Below are 18,002 nucleotides of genomic sequence, written 5' to 3' on the forward strand. Positions count from 1 at the left end.
TTCTCAGCGAGTCCCACACCACCGCAGGACTAACTCGTTCTTCGTCTATGGTTCCGCGCTTTTCCAACCTCATCTTGCCGACCATCCCTTCCTCTTTTGGACGGACTTTCGGAGAGTGAGGAGGACCGAGGATGAGGAAATCGCGCGGAGAGGGACGGACGGGAAGTTGACCTCGGCACTGCTTCCCTTCAGCGAAAAAAAAAACTGGTGCTTATATTTTAAGCGTATATAAGAGGGATGGGAAAGCGGACGAGAAGGGGGGAGGGGATGAAACGCGGCAAGGGCGGGAGCGATCTGAAGGGTGATTTATGAATATTGCCTACGGAGAAAAGTGTATCGCTACCGCGCTACGTCGATTCTTCTCTCTCTCTCTCTCTCTCTCTCTCTCTCTCTCTCTCTCTCCCTTCGCGAAGACTTCGAAACGATTCCTGCGTGGCGATGCCTTTGGTATACATTCGCGTTGTTTCCGGGAGAAGAACGATCGTTCGGAAATAACCGAGAACGACGAAGCTGTCTTCGTCGACTCACATTGATGAATATTTGTGTAATAAAATTATTTATAAAACGCACAAATCTTCATGAAGCTATCCTCGATAATAAAAGTTTCTTTGATTCCTAAGCATCATAGTAAATTGTGAAAAATATCATTGTTCAAATATATCATCGTAAATCTACTTTCGATAAAAAAAATGTTTTTTCGATTTCTAATCATCATAGTGAGATGTTTGTCACTTTCAATAAAACTGGATACGTTGCGATTAAAATATGAAAGAATTTCATGTGGGAGGTCAAAGAAAAATTCAAACACATATACACACATTTACACATTTGTATTATACAATATTTTAAGATTTCATACAAGATTTTTTAAAGAAGGAAAAAGTACGGTATTCCAAAAAAAAAAATTAGAACTGACATCGTCATACGCGAAACGGTAGAAATGAGACTCTTTTAGTGATCGAGTTTCGTCCGACGTATTTCGCTCTTTTGTCATTTCGGTTTCTCGCAGGTCGGATCGATATTATACTCCCCTTCTGCGTGCCATGCCGCGCTCCAAGGCTCACCCTTATCCCGTAACGAACACAATTGGCATCGTCAAGACGATCTCACGTGCGTCTTAATTATACCGTAGTGCGGCGCCGGCCCGGTCAGGAGCATCGAGTTGCAGTGAATATTTTATAGCGGTGGTGCCAACGAGAGACGCGAGGCGTCGCGGCGCCGCGTCATTCCGTTCCGCGCTACGCCGCGCCGCACCGGTACGATAGTCGTATAACGACGCGAGAGTAGGTCTGTCCTCGCCCTCTCTGCCTGGGCCCTCCTCTCCCTCCGACCACCCAACTTTCCCCCCCAGGAAGCTTGTTAGGCGACGCCGTGCTTCGCTATCTTCTAATTGGCGATATAATGATCCTGAAGGATGGAATACCGTGGTCCTGAAGGACCCGAGCAGAGAGAGCAGCCTCTCGCTTTGTCAGGGACGAAATTAAAATTTGGCTCTATCTTGCTGCTTCTCTCATCATTCTTCGCTTACATTTCTTTTTCGTCGGATTCATTCTTTGCCCTTATTTCGACGTACCATCCTTCGACCGCCGCAGCGTCTCCGCAATTTGAAGATCTCCAAGATATAGGGAGAAGAGTTAAGAAATAATTTATTTCACGTTCTCGTCTCCAAAATATCGCACGTACGAGGAAGTCGCAATCAGTCGCAGCCGTCTACGACGGGGTTTAAGCTCCGGTCGTCGGGGACTATTAATTAATCGACCATTACCTGCATAGTTTGAAATGCGCAACGCGGGGAACAAGTACTCGTTCTAATTACGTGCGCCCTCATTAACCGTAGTAATATAGTAAATTTACAACTTGTAATTATCTCTCATCCGGCGACGACGACGTCGGTGACGACTATGACTACGATAGCTCGCGCAACGCCCGCGATGTAGTTTCGCCTCGTGTTCACCCAATCAGCGAAGGCGGTATATCCGTATCGTTATCGTTACTCGTCCATTCAGAATTTACGAACGGACCCTTGTAGCGGTGTTGATAGTTACGAGGCCGGTCTCAATTAGTGGAACTTACGTCGCTAGGGTCCAATTAGACGTAGGCCAGCGCAGCTACACCCTGTTTGCCCAAGTTTCCCATGCACCATCCACACTATCGCCGTCAACCTCACCGTCGTCGGGATAGAGTTGCCCGCCATCCCGCACCTGCAGCGTCACTAGTTGAGGGTGTCTTTTTCCTATGCTAATGACTAATTAGCAATCCCTCCACTTCATAGTATAATGACACGGGATCCACAGTCCGGGAGGAAGAGAGGGATCATTATCAAGCCCCGAAATTGTAGCCGTGCTTGCTTGCTCACCCCTTCTCTTGGATTTCCTCTCTTAGAGGATTTTCCAATCCGGAGGTATTAATAAACGGACTTCTCTCTGTATCCGTCCGTTCCGCCGCATTGTGCTACGGGGCGTCATATTTTATTGAGCATCTTCAATATGAGTTTCGACGTAAGAAAGCGACTTCCGATTGAATTGGCAAGTGCAGTCACTCACAGTTTGGGTCAGCCGAGTACGTCACGCTGACCTTTAACTGTAATAATATATTGACTCCACTATACTCCCGCTTCTCCCACGAGAGGACTTCACCCTCTTCGTTGCCGTCGCCCTCTTCCTACATATATCCGTCTACGTATTTGTCCATCCCGCGTGCTCTCGATCTTTCCTTTTCTCCTCTCCACTCTCGAGTTTTCTTTTACATTTATTTATTTCCTAAACGTCCGTCCCCACCGGCTACTTTATATTTGACATTTTTATTAAACCACCTAGAGCGGCCCTCTGTGTCCGCTCCGACGGAATCTCCGGGATAGACGGACGGCGGGAAACGGCCAGTTGGGAGAGTCGCTTGGAGAAGCGCGACGGAGGAGATGCGGAGGTGGATTTCTCCCATATTGCTGTTAGAGCAATTTCGTAATCTCAGAAGGGTGCTCCTTATATTGACCGAATAAAAAGTCATATATTCCGTTACTGATTTCACGATCGAATATCAGCGTTCCAATCGAGATTCGTCCATGTTTGAGGAATGAGTAGCAATTGACCGTTCGTGCCGACACGGAAAAACCGCTTGAAATCAGTTTGCCATTTTACGATTATGCTATCTCAGACGAGAAAACGCGCAGACGAGAAATGTCGCACAGCGCGCCCGATGTGAGACCGATTTTATCGGCGAAAAATCGAATTTCTCCGAGACTTCTTCCTCGTAGAAATAAAACGATGACTGCTAGTTTTCAGTACCCAAATATAATTTAGCAAATATCGACGACCGATGGTATATAAATATGATATACAAAAGAATTTTTATTATTAATGTTTTATTATATATAGTGCTGTCAAAAATTTCCAGCCAATGAATACTTTTATTATGTTTATTATTCAGATAAGGAATTTTTATTTTTTTTTCATAAATAAAGATTTAGTTTAATTTAGTTTAGTTTAGTTTATCATAGATACTTTATCATAGATAAAGTATATAATATATTCTTTTATTTAGGATATTATCCTTAAGTTGATTGTAAGAAGAATTTTATGAACTTATAATAATGTAAACTAAAAAATAGACTGACGAAAATTATTGTAAATTTTATATTGATCAGAAACTTTTAGGAATCTAACTTTTACTTACTTTAAAAGAAATAAAAGAAATAAGTGACAATTGAAAGAAATAAGTCTCCCGAAAATGAGAAAAACTATTTTTCAACCTGATAGAAAATTATTAATCAAATAATATTAGCAAAAAAGATATATTTTTAATATCATCAAATGTTATTTTCGTTTCAATTCTTAAAAATCCAATCTTTCGAGTGATGGTTAATTGCAACATCTTTTTTAGCCATCTTTTTTAAGTTGTGATGATTTTGATAATTTTTTATGAAGTTAATTTACTTTTGATGATTGATAGGATAATATTTATTAAATTTATGGTAATAACTCGAAAATCACATTTTATAATCGTGTCACTTTTGAAATAAGGGAGCGATATGTTACCAAGTGTCTTATCGCGGACTGGATACGCGACATTTCCTGTCTGACGTGGCGCATGTTTATGACGAGATCGCTACGTTTTAAAAGATCTCTGAAAATTCTTGGAGAGATCCGAGAAGATATCGCTGCAGTAAAGAGTCTAATTTCCATAAGACCGACAGTAGTAAAAGACGCCGTAAATCGCGTCGAGCGAAATTCGTTCTTTTGCAATTTCGTTTTATAAGCGATCGAAGTATCGACATTGTCCACGCTGACGACATCCGTCAAAAGATAATACAATACCCGAAATGTCATTGCTGCAAGCAGACCGATCACTCAGTGTGCAAACAAGTCTCAATATTAAATTAGCATTCGCAAGAAATACAGTTCTCCTTTCCGATTTTTTAGGAAACTTTTATATACAAGTTTTTAAATACATTTTATTTTAATATCGATTTAACAGAAATATCAACATTTTTTAAAAGGAATGTGAATAAATTATTACGAAAACAAAAGAAAGTGATGAAAAATCGAATACTTCATCAGTATAAAAAATATAATTATTGAAAAATCAAAATATTTTAGATTCTTATCTTTTATATAAGAAATATAATACAGCTTTGGCCAAAAATAAGCACTTTATTAAACATGTTATGTAAAATTTTAACTCAAAAATTGATTTATGGAATTTACTGTAAATTATTCTTTGTTTCAAAAATCTTTTAAATTTATACATAATATCGGTATCAATAGATATAAACAATAGAAATAAAAGAACGCCAGGTAAACGGAAAAAATATAAGTGCCTAATATTTTTTGCCAAAACTATATTAGATAATCCAAAAATAGAAACGGAATCAATATAGATCATTCGGTTCTTCTAGAGTTAAGAAACTTTTTTAGCCGCTTAATTTGACATTTCCTTTCGAAAATATAAGTTTCCGCGGAAATGAAAAATGAAAAACTTTCATTTTTTTATAGATTATTTCACCGATTTTAGACACGTTCTTTTATATGTAAATTCATTCGTTTTTCGAATCCGAATAAACTTATGATTGCGACAGGCGAGTAATTTTAATCAACGTACGGATGTGCGAATTCTCGCAGCAACAGGCTCGAAATTTTTCACTGACGCGAATGATTAATTTCACACTGATTTTTTTTTTGTTTGGTATTTTGGTATCTATGCACCGAACTTTTAATTTACTCGCGAGCATCGGCAATTTCGACATTCGCTATTTGCCAATGAAAAGGGTAAAGTAACATCCATTTTTTATTGTATACATATCTCTCGCAACCATCGCGATCAAATATGATGCATACGTGGCTATAAGCGTTTGCAAAATACAGAGACTAGACACACGAGATTTTCCTGTCGCGAATTCATCTCACGTTCTCATTTATCGGTTGAGTTCATTCCAAGTAATCGATTATCAATCGCTATAGCTTGCCAAGTTTTTTTTTACCCCGAATCGGGAAAAGGGCTTAAAAACCGTCATCGTTAACCGCGTCTTTTCGCGGCGCGTCGCACGGTGCGCGCTTTTTTTTAATTCTATCGCAATGTCAATCGGACTAAGGGAGGAGAATCATTAAAAAAAACTAGATCCAGAGAAAACGAAGCGTACGGATCGTTTGACGAATCACGAGGCGGCTCTTGGATATACCGACGTGGGAGGCGCACCACGGGAGGAAACGAGACGGGGAGGAAGGGATGATGTTTTTTTCCTCGGCGGCGCCTCTTTAATTTGCCCTCCAATTAACGGACGGGGTCCTATTTGAAAAATACCTGCCACGAGGGCTGGCAATTATACTTCTTCCTTTTTTTTGCGTCACGAGCGCGTTATTAGCGCTATCCGTCCAACCCCCGCTGTCTCCCCCCCCGTCCCTTGCATTCTCCTTCTCTTCTCCGACTCTCGTTTGCTCTTTCCTTCCGTCCACCTCTCGCATTCTCTCACCTATTTCCTCCATCTCTCTCATCCATTTTGTCTTAGTGCATGTGTGCGAGCGCGAAGGGATGGGATGAGAGTGGGTAAGAGCGGGCGAGAGCGTATCCGCATGATTGTATGCGTTTTACGTGTATTGCGGAGCACGCGGGTGAAGTGATGCAGCGATGGGACGAGGGAGATGAAGGAAGGAAAAGGAGAGGGAGAGATAACGAGATAGAGAAGGACAGATGAGACGGAGAGAGAAAAGGGGTTGGTGGGTGGTAGCGAGAGAGAAAATTGGAGTGAGAGAGCGGGGGTAGCAGTGCGGTGTGATGGCTGCGGGTCGCGAGGGGCCAGGGAGGGAAGGAGTGGCGTTTATAACTCGTGCCCGGGTCTCCCGGCTTTGAGAAGGCCAATTAGCAGCATAAAGCTGCAGCTCGGCCCCGAGGCCGAGGATGTTTGTATGTAATAATGGATTGTTACTCAAAGTATCCGGCTAATTAATTAAGCCCCCGCCGCACGTCCGCCCGCTTGTCGTCGTACTGAACGGCAACGATGGTGGTGGCGGTGGCGGTGGCGGCAAAGGGGGCGAAAGCAAAGTGGGCTGCTGGCCGCCACCCCCATACATCACCCTCGTTGGCCAAGTGTTACGCGGATCACCTCGGAAGAACATAACTGCGTTCTCGTGATCTTCGGACGCAACGACCTAAATCGGATACAATCATTTTTAACTCGATTGCCTGATGTTGACAGCATAAATCGGATAATTTGCGGTTGAGAAAATGTCTCGGAGATAATCTAAGTGTGACGCGTGAAATGTCGTATTATTTAATTATCAAATTTTCAGGCTTTAGTAATCTTATATCTACTATTTCTATATACTAAGTATACTAAGAAAACAATTATTAAATTTTATAAATATTTCTTTGAATAGTTCTAGCGAATATTTACTAAATGTAAATACATATGTATTAGATACAAGAATCAATAGTTTGATTCAAATATCATTTTTTCATTTATTTAAATATTTATTTATCGTAAATAAATATTCCGCTAAACGTAGTCAAAGAACATTTATAAAAATAATTTAATAAATTCTTCCCTCATTGTACTAATTTTGTTGAAAACTAAATGTGTTATTAAACAAGAGAAATAATATTCGATAAGGCGGATCTCAATGCTGAAATATTTCTCCTTATTCTGAATTTATGTACATATGTGATTTTGCAAAATCAATTTCGCGCGAAAATCTTTTTCGATCTTGAAACGCAATCATGAATAAACCTTGAGTAGTAGTATCACTTATTAAATTGACAAGCAATTTAATAATTTTTATTATTTTTAATGCTAATAAGCACCTTTACTTTAATAAGAATATTACTAATCTAAATGTTAACGAATCATAAATCTGCAAAAAATTTAATGCGAAAAATATTGTTCGCAGAATCAGAATTGTGTAGAAATTCATATAGAAATATTTAAGAACTAAAAATCACTTTAATCGCAAATATATTGAATTGTCTCGTTCAATCAGATTTATTCTCATCGGTGTCCAAATTATTAAATATAAATTATATTTAAACTAAATGTTGGCATTTCGCCATCTGTAAGTCCGTGATTTGCGAAAATTAAAAGATACAATTAAAATGTATCATTGTCTTTTATTATACGAATTTGAGATATAATAGAAATTTTATATGATTTTACACGAGACAAACAAACACACAGAATCAATTATTCAATGTTCCAACATTCCTGAGTAGGACGCAAAGGTTAAAGTTTAAAGTAGCACAGTTTATAGCACAGTTTATACATCTTAACTAGGATAACGCTTTTAGTTTCCTTGTAAGCACGAAATGCGGTTAAAATAATTGGCGCTGTAGAGAAATTTATTTTTGTCTGAAAAATGCTCGCCCAGCGCGAATGCTCCGCGGGATGGTTGAAAGACGGGCTGTTTCGGATGTCGGTAAGCGAAAAGAACAGAGAAAAGGGAGAAGAGTGAGAGCGAAACAAAAAAGAAATATTTTATGCACCATGAAAGATTCCGGAGGCGCTTGTGACGTAGCGCGTCGGTGCTTATTGGAGTCTGAGTGCGCGAGAACGAGCGGCAGGCACGGTTCCAATTAGTCGCACTAATTATTGCGTGCTGTCAGCCACTTACGACGGTCGGAGACGCTTGTAACGGGCGGGATAGGCGTGCATTGCATGCCAAACGCCGCGATGTGTCGGTCCTTAAAAACACGCGCGGATGCATACGAACCATCAAAATGTGCGGGTAAGATTCTCATTAACTCGGGAAATCAAATTTTGACACTTCGAAATGACACCGTATATATAATTCTCTCGTCGCGGGCACAACTTTTTTCTCAGTCTATGAGCTCCTGTCGCTTTGCTGAGAATTTTATTTCACTTATAAGTTTTAGGCATCTAGTGATTATTTTAAATTTCACTTGAATTGATAAAACATCCGAATTCTCATTGATATTTTTCATAATAAATTCTTTAGTGTTTTAAATATGTAAATTAATATCAATAATATTCCTTATTAAGTTTAATTTATGATATTACATATTGCAGCTTCAGTCTATAGAATTGTGTTTCAAAATAGATAAATAATCGCGTATTTGTTTGAACTGGAAATTCTAAAATTTTACAAATATTATTAGACACCAAGACCCTAATCGAATAGTTCTCTTCATTCATTTGTGTTGAACTTTTCTCGTTTTCACTTAATATTATTTGTTTTAAATTTTATCATAATGCTAACCCTCGATTATAGCAACAGGTCATTTGAACCCAAAGCGAATATTTTAGATGGTTGTACATTCTGATTGACTATGAGATTCTAAATGATAAAAAAATCTTGAACTTCCTTCTATCAATCACCATAAGGCGGAGGTTTATTGCATTTTATACTTCAAAAGAAGAAATCTGGTTTAAGTTATTAAAACAAGCATGAGAAAAATCATAAAGTATTATGTAGTATATATATCTTTGAAAATATACTTGTATTAATAATTCATAATAATGATTATATCAAAATCAATATTATGAATATTATTAATATTATTAATACGAGTATACTTTCAAAGATATATATTACATAATATTTTATGATTTTTCTCATGCTTGTTTTAATAACTTAAACCAGATTTTTAAATTATTCTGTTTTATTGTTCTGTTTTATTTTAAAATCATTTAAAACTTCAGTGTTGTTTTCATGGTTATAATTGAGGATTAAGGAATTGAAAAAAAATAGAGAAGAATCTATCACGAATATTTCTTTCTTTTTTAGCAACAATAGAGGAATATACAATATTAAATTTATGCTGTCAAATTATCAAATTTGAGTATTTCTTAATCATTCCTATAGATCGTCTTTATTTCTATTTAATACGTCAATTTAACTAAAACGAAAGAATATATTTTTGGTTTAAATTTAATTTATTATTTATTAAGGGCATACGTTTACATGAATGCTGTTTAGTTTGAAATTAGCAATGCAATATAAATGCAGAAAGAAGTTGATTATATGTCATTTTTACCATATGTTTTGTATTAAAATAATAGTTTGACACTTGGAAATTAAAAATAACACATTATTTAAGGACTATTTAAATTAAACTCGATTCTTTAATATTTAACAGTGTAATTGTAGCGATTTGATTTGCTGTTCCAGACGGCGCCGTAGTTGAGATCACGATGACTATGGACGTGAGCAAATCCGAGACGAATAAAAATGGTTCGACGCAGCAGGAATGCGCCGGCTGTGGGAAGACAATTACGGAGAGGTAAACGACAACACACATATATACAATGTATTTTTGCATGATATACTCTATACTCTTAAAAAAAAACACTGTCTTCGTCTCTAGCTCTTTCTTTATTAATAAATCTGTTACATATTCAATATTTGTCGCAAGAATGTAGATATAGCTTTCCGATCTCTAAAGCGGCCCTCTCTCGCTTCGCTTATAATGTTTAGTCAATGCTTTTGCGTAAATCTATGTTAAATATCAAGATAAGAGAGATATTTTCAAAACTTAACGGCCGGTAAGAACGAAAACTGCGGTCGGTCCTTCAGGTATCTCCTCAAGGCCCTGGATCTCTACTGGCACGAAGACTGCCTCAAGTGCGGATGCTGCGACTGTAGGTTAGGCGAGGTCGGCTCTACCCTCTACACCAAAGCTAATCTTATCCTCTGTAAGAGGGACTACCTCAGGCTCTTCGGAAACACGGGATGCTGCGCGGCATGTAATAAGCAAATACCGGCGTTCGAGATGGTCATGAGGGCCAGAACGAACGTCTATCATCTCGACTGTTTCGCCTGCCAGCAGTGCACTCATCGGTGAGTGCGAATGACAGTATTACCCTTATTACATTACTAGCTTCAACTCTATTAATCAAGATTCTAGAATTATCTTTATTATTAAATTCGGTCTTTCTTTTAGCGAGATTCTCCTCATTTATTCTCGTACCTTTTCCTCGATTTAGAATCTTATTTTGAATGTACTCTCTAAATTTCTTGGAGTGAAATTCCACTTGAAAATTCGAGCGATTAACGAATCATTAAAATTGGAATAACTTTTCATTCATATATCTTATAAAATTTATAGTGTTAAGTTATCTAATCTAATTTTATATTTTCAATCATAGGTCGCTACTACTCTTACTCACTATGTCGTTAATTTAAAATAATGCAGTTAAATAATTTAACTTTAAAAAATGTATTAAATTTGACTCAAATTTAGTTTATTATTTACTAAATGCATATTTTAATATAGACGTTATTTAATTTAAAAATAACTACAGAAAAATGGATTGATTTATACATTTGGACCTACATGGAAGTTAAAGATAAAATAAAATGTTATTTAACTCAAGGGATTAGGTTGTCATTATTCCTTCGACATTTAATAGTGCAGTGTGAAATGAATTCTTCCACTCTGTGTCTGTACGGAATAAATATTTTCATTCGTAATTAAAGAATGCAAAATCTGATATGCTCTACATTGTAACAGTTGGAAACAGTGCACACATCAAGCATGAAAAAGTTCAGTGAGCAAGTCACATTGTCTTGTCGAGTTAGACATTTTCCTTATAAAAAGTGAAATGTCACTCTATTCCGAATGTGTTTTCACTACCAATTGGAATGAAGTTCATTCGTTTTGAATGAGATTTCATTCTGAAAAATTTAGAGAGTGGAAAATTTAAAAATAAATACAGCGCTATATAGAGAACACATTTTATTTGGGTATGCAAGCTGCTATCCGCAGAATTATTTAAAAATTTGCGCTATTTTCTTGTATTGAATAACGAAATTTCAAAAACAGAAACAAAATTCGTTGGGACTCATCAATTATTAAAAATTATCGCGCGACATAAAGCACCGGACAATCGGCGGAAAATTCGAATCGGCTGAATTTGCTACCTCGCTTCCCGTCTCTCCAACTCCGTCTCTCCTACCATCCTCCTTTATTTTCTACTATTCCCTTTCATGGCGATGCATCTTTCGCATCGCGTAGACACATATGTGAAGACGGCCAACGGTGGAAGAGACTACTGGTTCGCGAGGTAAACTTGATAGAGAAAGGGGATAGGTTGCTTTACAGGTCAGCTGGGAAATCACCCTGCGCTTTCCGCACTATAACCTCTCTTTTCTTTCGCGATGCCGTTTTCTGGACCGATTTGGTCGTGAAACCTCGTGGCACGTCTTCGCGCATCCCACGACTTCAATCTCCATCTGCCAAAACGCGCGATATGCTATCCACTTCAATCATCTTTCATTCGTTTTTATAAAACAAGCAACATTCAAAACAAATAATTGAAATTTTTCATTACTACAATATCGTTGTTTTATGCAACATATTAATAAATAAGAAAATAGTAATGAACGTAACATATTTCTATTTCATTTGTTAGCAATTTTGGAAAGAAGGAAAGAGAAAAAATAATCTTGTCATAATCAAACAAAATTAATCAATAGTATATAATGTCAAAAACTATTCATAAAATAAATGCAATTAAATTATGTAATTGATAAATTTTATTTTAATTGATAGAATTGTTATTCTTAACTAAATAATTATAAAATCAATCTGAAAAATAAAAATTAAAAATGAGAAATCTAGAAATATCAAAATTATAATATATTTATTAACAACATTAATAATACTTGCCAAAAATTTATAAAATAAATAAAACTAAAATATGTAATTGACAGATTTTATTTTAATTGATAAAATCGTTACTTTTAACTAAATAATTAAAATTAAACTGAAAATTTATACAAACTAATATATCAAAGTTAAATTTATCCACATTTATTGTTTGTGTGTCAGGAACGTATTGACATTTTGCGGCCTTAAAACTTTGTCGATATATTCGTTATCGATTGACCTCTTTAATCCTAGCGCGGTTTGAGACTTTTTGTAATCAATGAGTTATTACGAACTGAACGATGAACTCTGATGGGAGATTAAACATAGATCCAAATTTTAATAGGTTTTGAATTTTGCCTTTATAAGTTTCTTCTGTATCCTAATACAAGTTTATAAGTTTCATAAGTTTCTTAGCGATATAAAGGGCTTGCTTCAGAGCGAGGATAAATGCCCTTCTCTCTCTTTCTTTGTCTCATCTGCTTTATCTTTTAAGAGACAGTAGTTATTTATATCATATTAATATTTGAATATCGAATATTTTCACGTTCAATTGAGATCAATCTTTGCGAACAAGACACTATCAATTCTTTCCATGACTCCTATAGATATATCGTATGTTGCTCCAAGGTGACATACGAGATACGTATTAAACAAAATCAATTATAGTGAATAAGATCAATCGAATTTATCTATCAAACTTGCACGTTATTAGCCGTTACTTTTTTCGTCGGTTTAATTATCTCCGGGCCATGGTACGACATTTAAACAATATGAGGCAACGAAACGAGGAGGCAGAGACCTGTAGCGATTCAATGGCGGGAAGCGTACAAACGAGTGCACAAAAGCCAGTGGAGCGATACAATACTGGCTTACGGACGAAGTGACTCGTTTTGGGGGGGAGGAGGGGAAATAACAACGAGCAGGAGAGAGCAGATAGAGCAGGTAGGAAGAGAGAGGAAATCTGCCGTTCTGTCGGTAGAGGATGGCGACAGAAAGAGGGAGAGAGAACAGGGGATATGATACAGGAGCCGGAGGTGGAGGATGTAGTTTCAAGCCAATAGCAATGGTTGTCCAGGCATGTGGCAAACGTTGCGCAGCGTCTCAAACAATGTGAACAAAAGAGCATCAATTTTACGTTTTTATCGTCCGGCATTGTCTATCTTTGACAATGCGTCCCGGTCGCGCGCGACTCGCGGCGAAACTGGCCTGTAAGGGGTAAGGGGAGGGTGGCTCGCACGTCAGGATCAAAAACGAATTCGAAGGGGATAGCCATTGGGGATCCTTTGGAAAGAATCGCGGACGCGTGACGTTTGCAGACAGAGAGTAGAAGCCGGTCGACGTTGTCTCGAGGTTGGGGAGGAAAAGCGAAGAAGGGGAATTGCGAAGAAAGTAAATTGAGACGGCCGTACACTCAGTCCGGTCATTATATTTGTTGTAACAATCGCATTGCGTGTGTCGCGGATGATGTACGAGCGCAATTAAAACGCGCGCTCGCGATAAAATATGCCTGATGCGGAATATTCGGTGCGACCCCTGCGATCGTGCCGCTAAAAAGCAGGCAGGTTGGTAGGTAAATTTGAAGAGGGCAATTACTCGCAGCGCTGCGCGTCCTGTAACGAGACGACTTAGAGTTTGCAATTAAACAGCAACAATTACACGGGGTAACTTTAGACTGTAATAACACAGAATAAAGGGTTGCCAGTGGCTGCGACTAGGCTCCCACCCTCCTGGTTAGAGGATGATTTACCGATGCAATTAGCTCTCTCTCTCTCTCTCTCTCTCTCTCTCTCTCTCTCTCTCTCTCTCTCTCGCTCGACACGAATACACACATATACACATACATATGCATTAGCGCAAGCGCGGGCATCGCGTATTCGCTTCCCCTCCCAATTTCTTTACTTCCGTCGAATCCGGTCAAACATAATGACTACTCGATTAAACTTTCGCCCTTGCGACTTAGATTTGATATTATACCGGCGCGAGATTCAGCGGAATTGTAAACGATGTGGAATTTCTTATTTGATGTAGATAATTGCTATTTGCAATCAAAATTGTAGCGTAAAATATTTTTTATTATTTTAAAAAATAATATTCATTGGTCATTACGTTTCGTTGATAAAAAAAGTGATACAAGTAAAAAATTTGCATTTTTTAGATAATGAAAGTAAATCGAAGACTAATATATTTTTTGTGGAAAGATGACTCATATTTGCACATATTCGAAAAATATCATATTTTTGATAAGGAGTGAAATTTGCATTATACTAAGGTTGTCCAGTGTTCGGTTGTTCGAATTTTGAAAACTCATAACGTGGTTTTAACTTCAAATGAATAGATCACATGAAGTGGCCACAGCTCCCTATAATATAGTTTTCTTTAAAATAAAATTTATTATATTGTATATCTATATATTATAATATCTCTATCTTATAATCAATATAAATTTAATATAATATATTAGTAAAAAAAATACAACTATAAAATTAAACAACTATAAAATTTTTAAAGTGTTTTTGCTCATCCTACTATGGTACTTGTATATCTTTAAACCACCTGTATCTACTTAAAGAATACATCATAATTAAATAAATAAAAAAATATATATAATATGGAAGAAAGACCAAATTATAGAAATTGCACATTTATTATTCGAATTAAAACGTTTTAGTTCAGAATTTTTTAAATGCTGTACTGAAAAGATGCTAATTTTTTTAGATCACTTTTCTATCAGTAATATTATATAGTATGATCGGTCACAATGCGTTATTGCTCATGCTTTTTCTTAATATATTTGATAAGGGTTATCTGTTCCGCAGCAGTTATCTGTTCCGAGGAGACATCCTTGCGCTCGCGTGTGTGCTGTCGGCACAACGGCTTGACCCGCAATTTCCGCGATTCATGCCGCGGTGCGTCGAATAAAGATTTTATCTGAGAAACTGGCGAGACGCGCATGGCACATGGCCGCTGAAATTTTGATGTGCTGATGCTCGCGCGCAGAGGACGGTATTACTCTTTGAGGGCTACAGCCACGTCGTCGGAACGGCCCGTAAAGTGCCTCTCTAACGGGGTCACGCATTGCCACTGGTGGTATCATTTATTGAATCGCAATGTCGCCTTTGCGCCTTTCTACCTTTCTGCATCGACCGAACGTTGTTGTCTTCGCACGCTTCTCTTCGCCACCTTGTGTCTCCTCGATCTTTCCCCATCCTCCATTGTCCTGCAGCCGGACTACCCTTATTAAAGATTCAACCGAGTTATCTGAGCATCGTCTAGATTGAAATTTGCCATGCAGACCCGAGAATTCTTTCGCTCGATTCTATCTCCATCCCCTCGTGAACTCTCAACGCGGACGGTTTATCAACTCGATATTTCTCAGACATCCCACACATTCGTAATGTAAGATCAATTTAATATTGCCATAATTATATTATCAGGGTTACAGCGATAATATAACTTTTTTCTTAGAGCGGAAATATGAAGAGTGAAAAATTTCTCCATTACCTTCAATGAAAAAAATTTTCACGTTTTTGCCTTAGAGGAAAAGTTATCTGATTGTTACAAGTAACGAAAATGATTCTCATTGGAGCCCGTAAAAAGAGAGGGACAAATCATTGTCTGTTGATATACATAATCTGTCTAAAAAATTTCGATACTCATTTCTTCCTAAATATATAAGTAACGTCTTTTTCCAACAACTATAGTAATTTTACAAAACAGATTTATAATTGGCAACTCGTAAACACAGATTTGGTTTTTTACTGACAACTATACACGTATCTAAAAGTATCTAAAAAGTTATAAGACTAAATTCAGGAAAAATTGAGAAATAAATATATATAAATTATATTAATGAAAACATAGTCCCCCTGATCTCAATCCACTGTTCAGAACGTTCTTTCAACCATTGGAAACCTTTACAGTAGTCATTTTTTGTAACGTGTTCATTACATTAAAGATTATTTCGAAATTAATTCGCTTAGATGTTTAAAATATTATCAAATCTTCCCCCTTCATATTTTTAACTTCGAAAATCAAAACTATAAAAAAGTTCATCAATATTATCTTGATTTTGAATTTTATCGTCCTCACTTTGGTTGGTTTTGTCTCTCTTGAGACTAACCCCATGAAATTTGTTTCAAAATTAAAATCTGGGATTGATCAACTCCCTCAGATTTGAACTTCGAAACAAACAGCTGCCCACTGTTTCATTACGAAAATTTTTACAACGAAAAATCTAATGAAATCCACACGTGGCCAGTTCTCGAAACATACTGCTTGTCATGAAAAAAATCGTACAAATAATCGAAAAAATTACTATAGTTGTTGGAAAAAGGCGTTACTTATATATTTAGGAAGAAATGAGTATCGAAATTTTTTAGACAGATTATGTATATCAACAGACAATGATTTGTCTCTCTCTAGATCTGAAGCAAGCCTAAAGATATCTATCCTGTTCTACTATAAGAATCATATATAAAAGTCATATGCATTTTTAATTTACGATATCAAATATACATAGCTGTCCGTATATTACATGATTTTTGTAATACAAAATGGAAAATTTATTAAATTTAACACATTTCACTTAAATTTTGTGTTAATCTTGCACAAGTGAATGTATTAGAAAATAACACAAATATTATGTAAACAAATTGAGATAAAAAATATAACATTAAAACAATTTATAAGCAAACTTTGAAAGATATTTGAAACATATTTTTTTTAATAACATTAACATTTATAATATGTTAAATTAATACGTACTTTTTTCATTTACTTTAAAATTTACGTTTTAAAATACATTATTTTTATGTTATTTGTTCATTTACTCATAAATTATTTTAAATTAAGAAATGTTGAATATTTATTTAACACAAAATATTTTAATTAATTCTTGAGTGTGTTAAAAATTCAACGCAAAATTTTAACAAGAACCGTTTTAAGTGGACCGTTTTATATTTGTGGATGTTTAATACAAAATTTTTTTTTTTTACTATATAGAATAGAGCATCTTTAGAACTTATTTTACTAAATCTAAGGAGAACTACATTGTCCATGGTATACGCAATAATTTTTGACCGATGCGATCCCTCCCTTGGACTTTCAAAGGATGAAGAAATTGCAACGCATCATAGGCTCCCAGGTGTCGTGAAACGTGTCAAAACGGCAGTAAACAATGTGATGCGCAGGGAGATGAGAAACGCGTGCGATGAGGCGGTGGGAGAACGGTTGGCGAGCACGTAATAAAAAGAAAATTGAATGGAAACACTTACGGAATTGCGCCAATTACGTAGGTGCTAGATGCGCTCATGCTATAATAAAGCGTTCGCACGGCAACGGCAGTAGTGGCGAATTTGTTCTCATTGCGATGAACGCAGAGCGAGAGATAAATCAAGTTTTAAACGTTTATGATTTGCTCGCGCAAGCGTTACGCGATGATGAGCTTCAATACGATGGAAATTAAAACTTTGTAGAAAGGATTTTGCTTGTCCGCGATTTTAATATTTCACTCGTGATGGTCGTGAATAAAAATATTTCATAATCAGTACTTGATGCAACTCATTTTGAAGATGTCTTGCGGTACATTTTAGAGTCACTGTGGTAATTTTTAGACTTGCAAGAGAAGATTCCTAATTCGGAAATTAAAAAAATTATGAAACTGACAATAATAAAAGATATTCTAATATGTAATGAACTATTTTTTGTCCTGAATTTATCATAAAGAGTTAAAATTAATCTTTAAAGAATAATTAAGATCAGAAACAGGACCACATATATGAATAAATTAACTAAATACAAGAAGCACTAATTATGGTCAAAATTATATGTTAGACTAATTATATGTGTGTGTGTGTGTGTGTGTGTGTGTGTGTGTGTGTGTGTGTGTGTGTGTGTGTGTGTGTGTGTGT

At 36.6% G+C, this 18,002-nt stretch overlaps 1 protein-coding gene across 2 annotated transcripts in view; it reads left to right on the plus strand.

Annotated features, from left to right (window-relative positions):
* Positions 1 to 18,002, plus strand: part of LOC108690810 (LIM domain only protein 3-like) — a 102,202-nt gene that overhangs the window by 78,680 nt on the left and 5,520 nt on the right. For both annotated transcript variants that reach the window (XM_018198309.1, XM_018198308.1), the window contains 2 exons: positions 9,612 to 9,723; positions 10,017 to 10,280. In XM_018198309.1, coding sequence (XP_018053798.1) covers positions 9,635 to 9,723; positions 10,017 to 10,280 — 353 coding nt within the window. In that variant the 5' untranslated portion in view covers positions 9,612 to 9,634. The remainder of the gene's footprint in view (positions 1 to 9,611; positions 9,724 to 10,016; positions 10,281 to 18,002) is intronic.

Source organism: Atta colombica, unplaced genomic scaffold (assembly GCF_001594045.1).
Source record: "Atta colombica isolate Treedump-2 unplaced genomic scaffold, Acol1.0 scaffold365, whole genome shotgun sequence".
Lineage (NCBI taxonomy): Eukaryota > Metazoa > Arthropoda > Insecta > Hymenoptera > Formicidae > Atta > Atta colombica.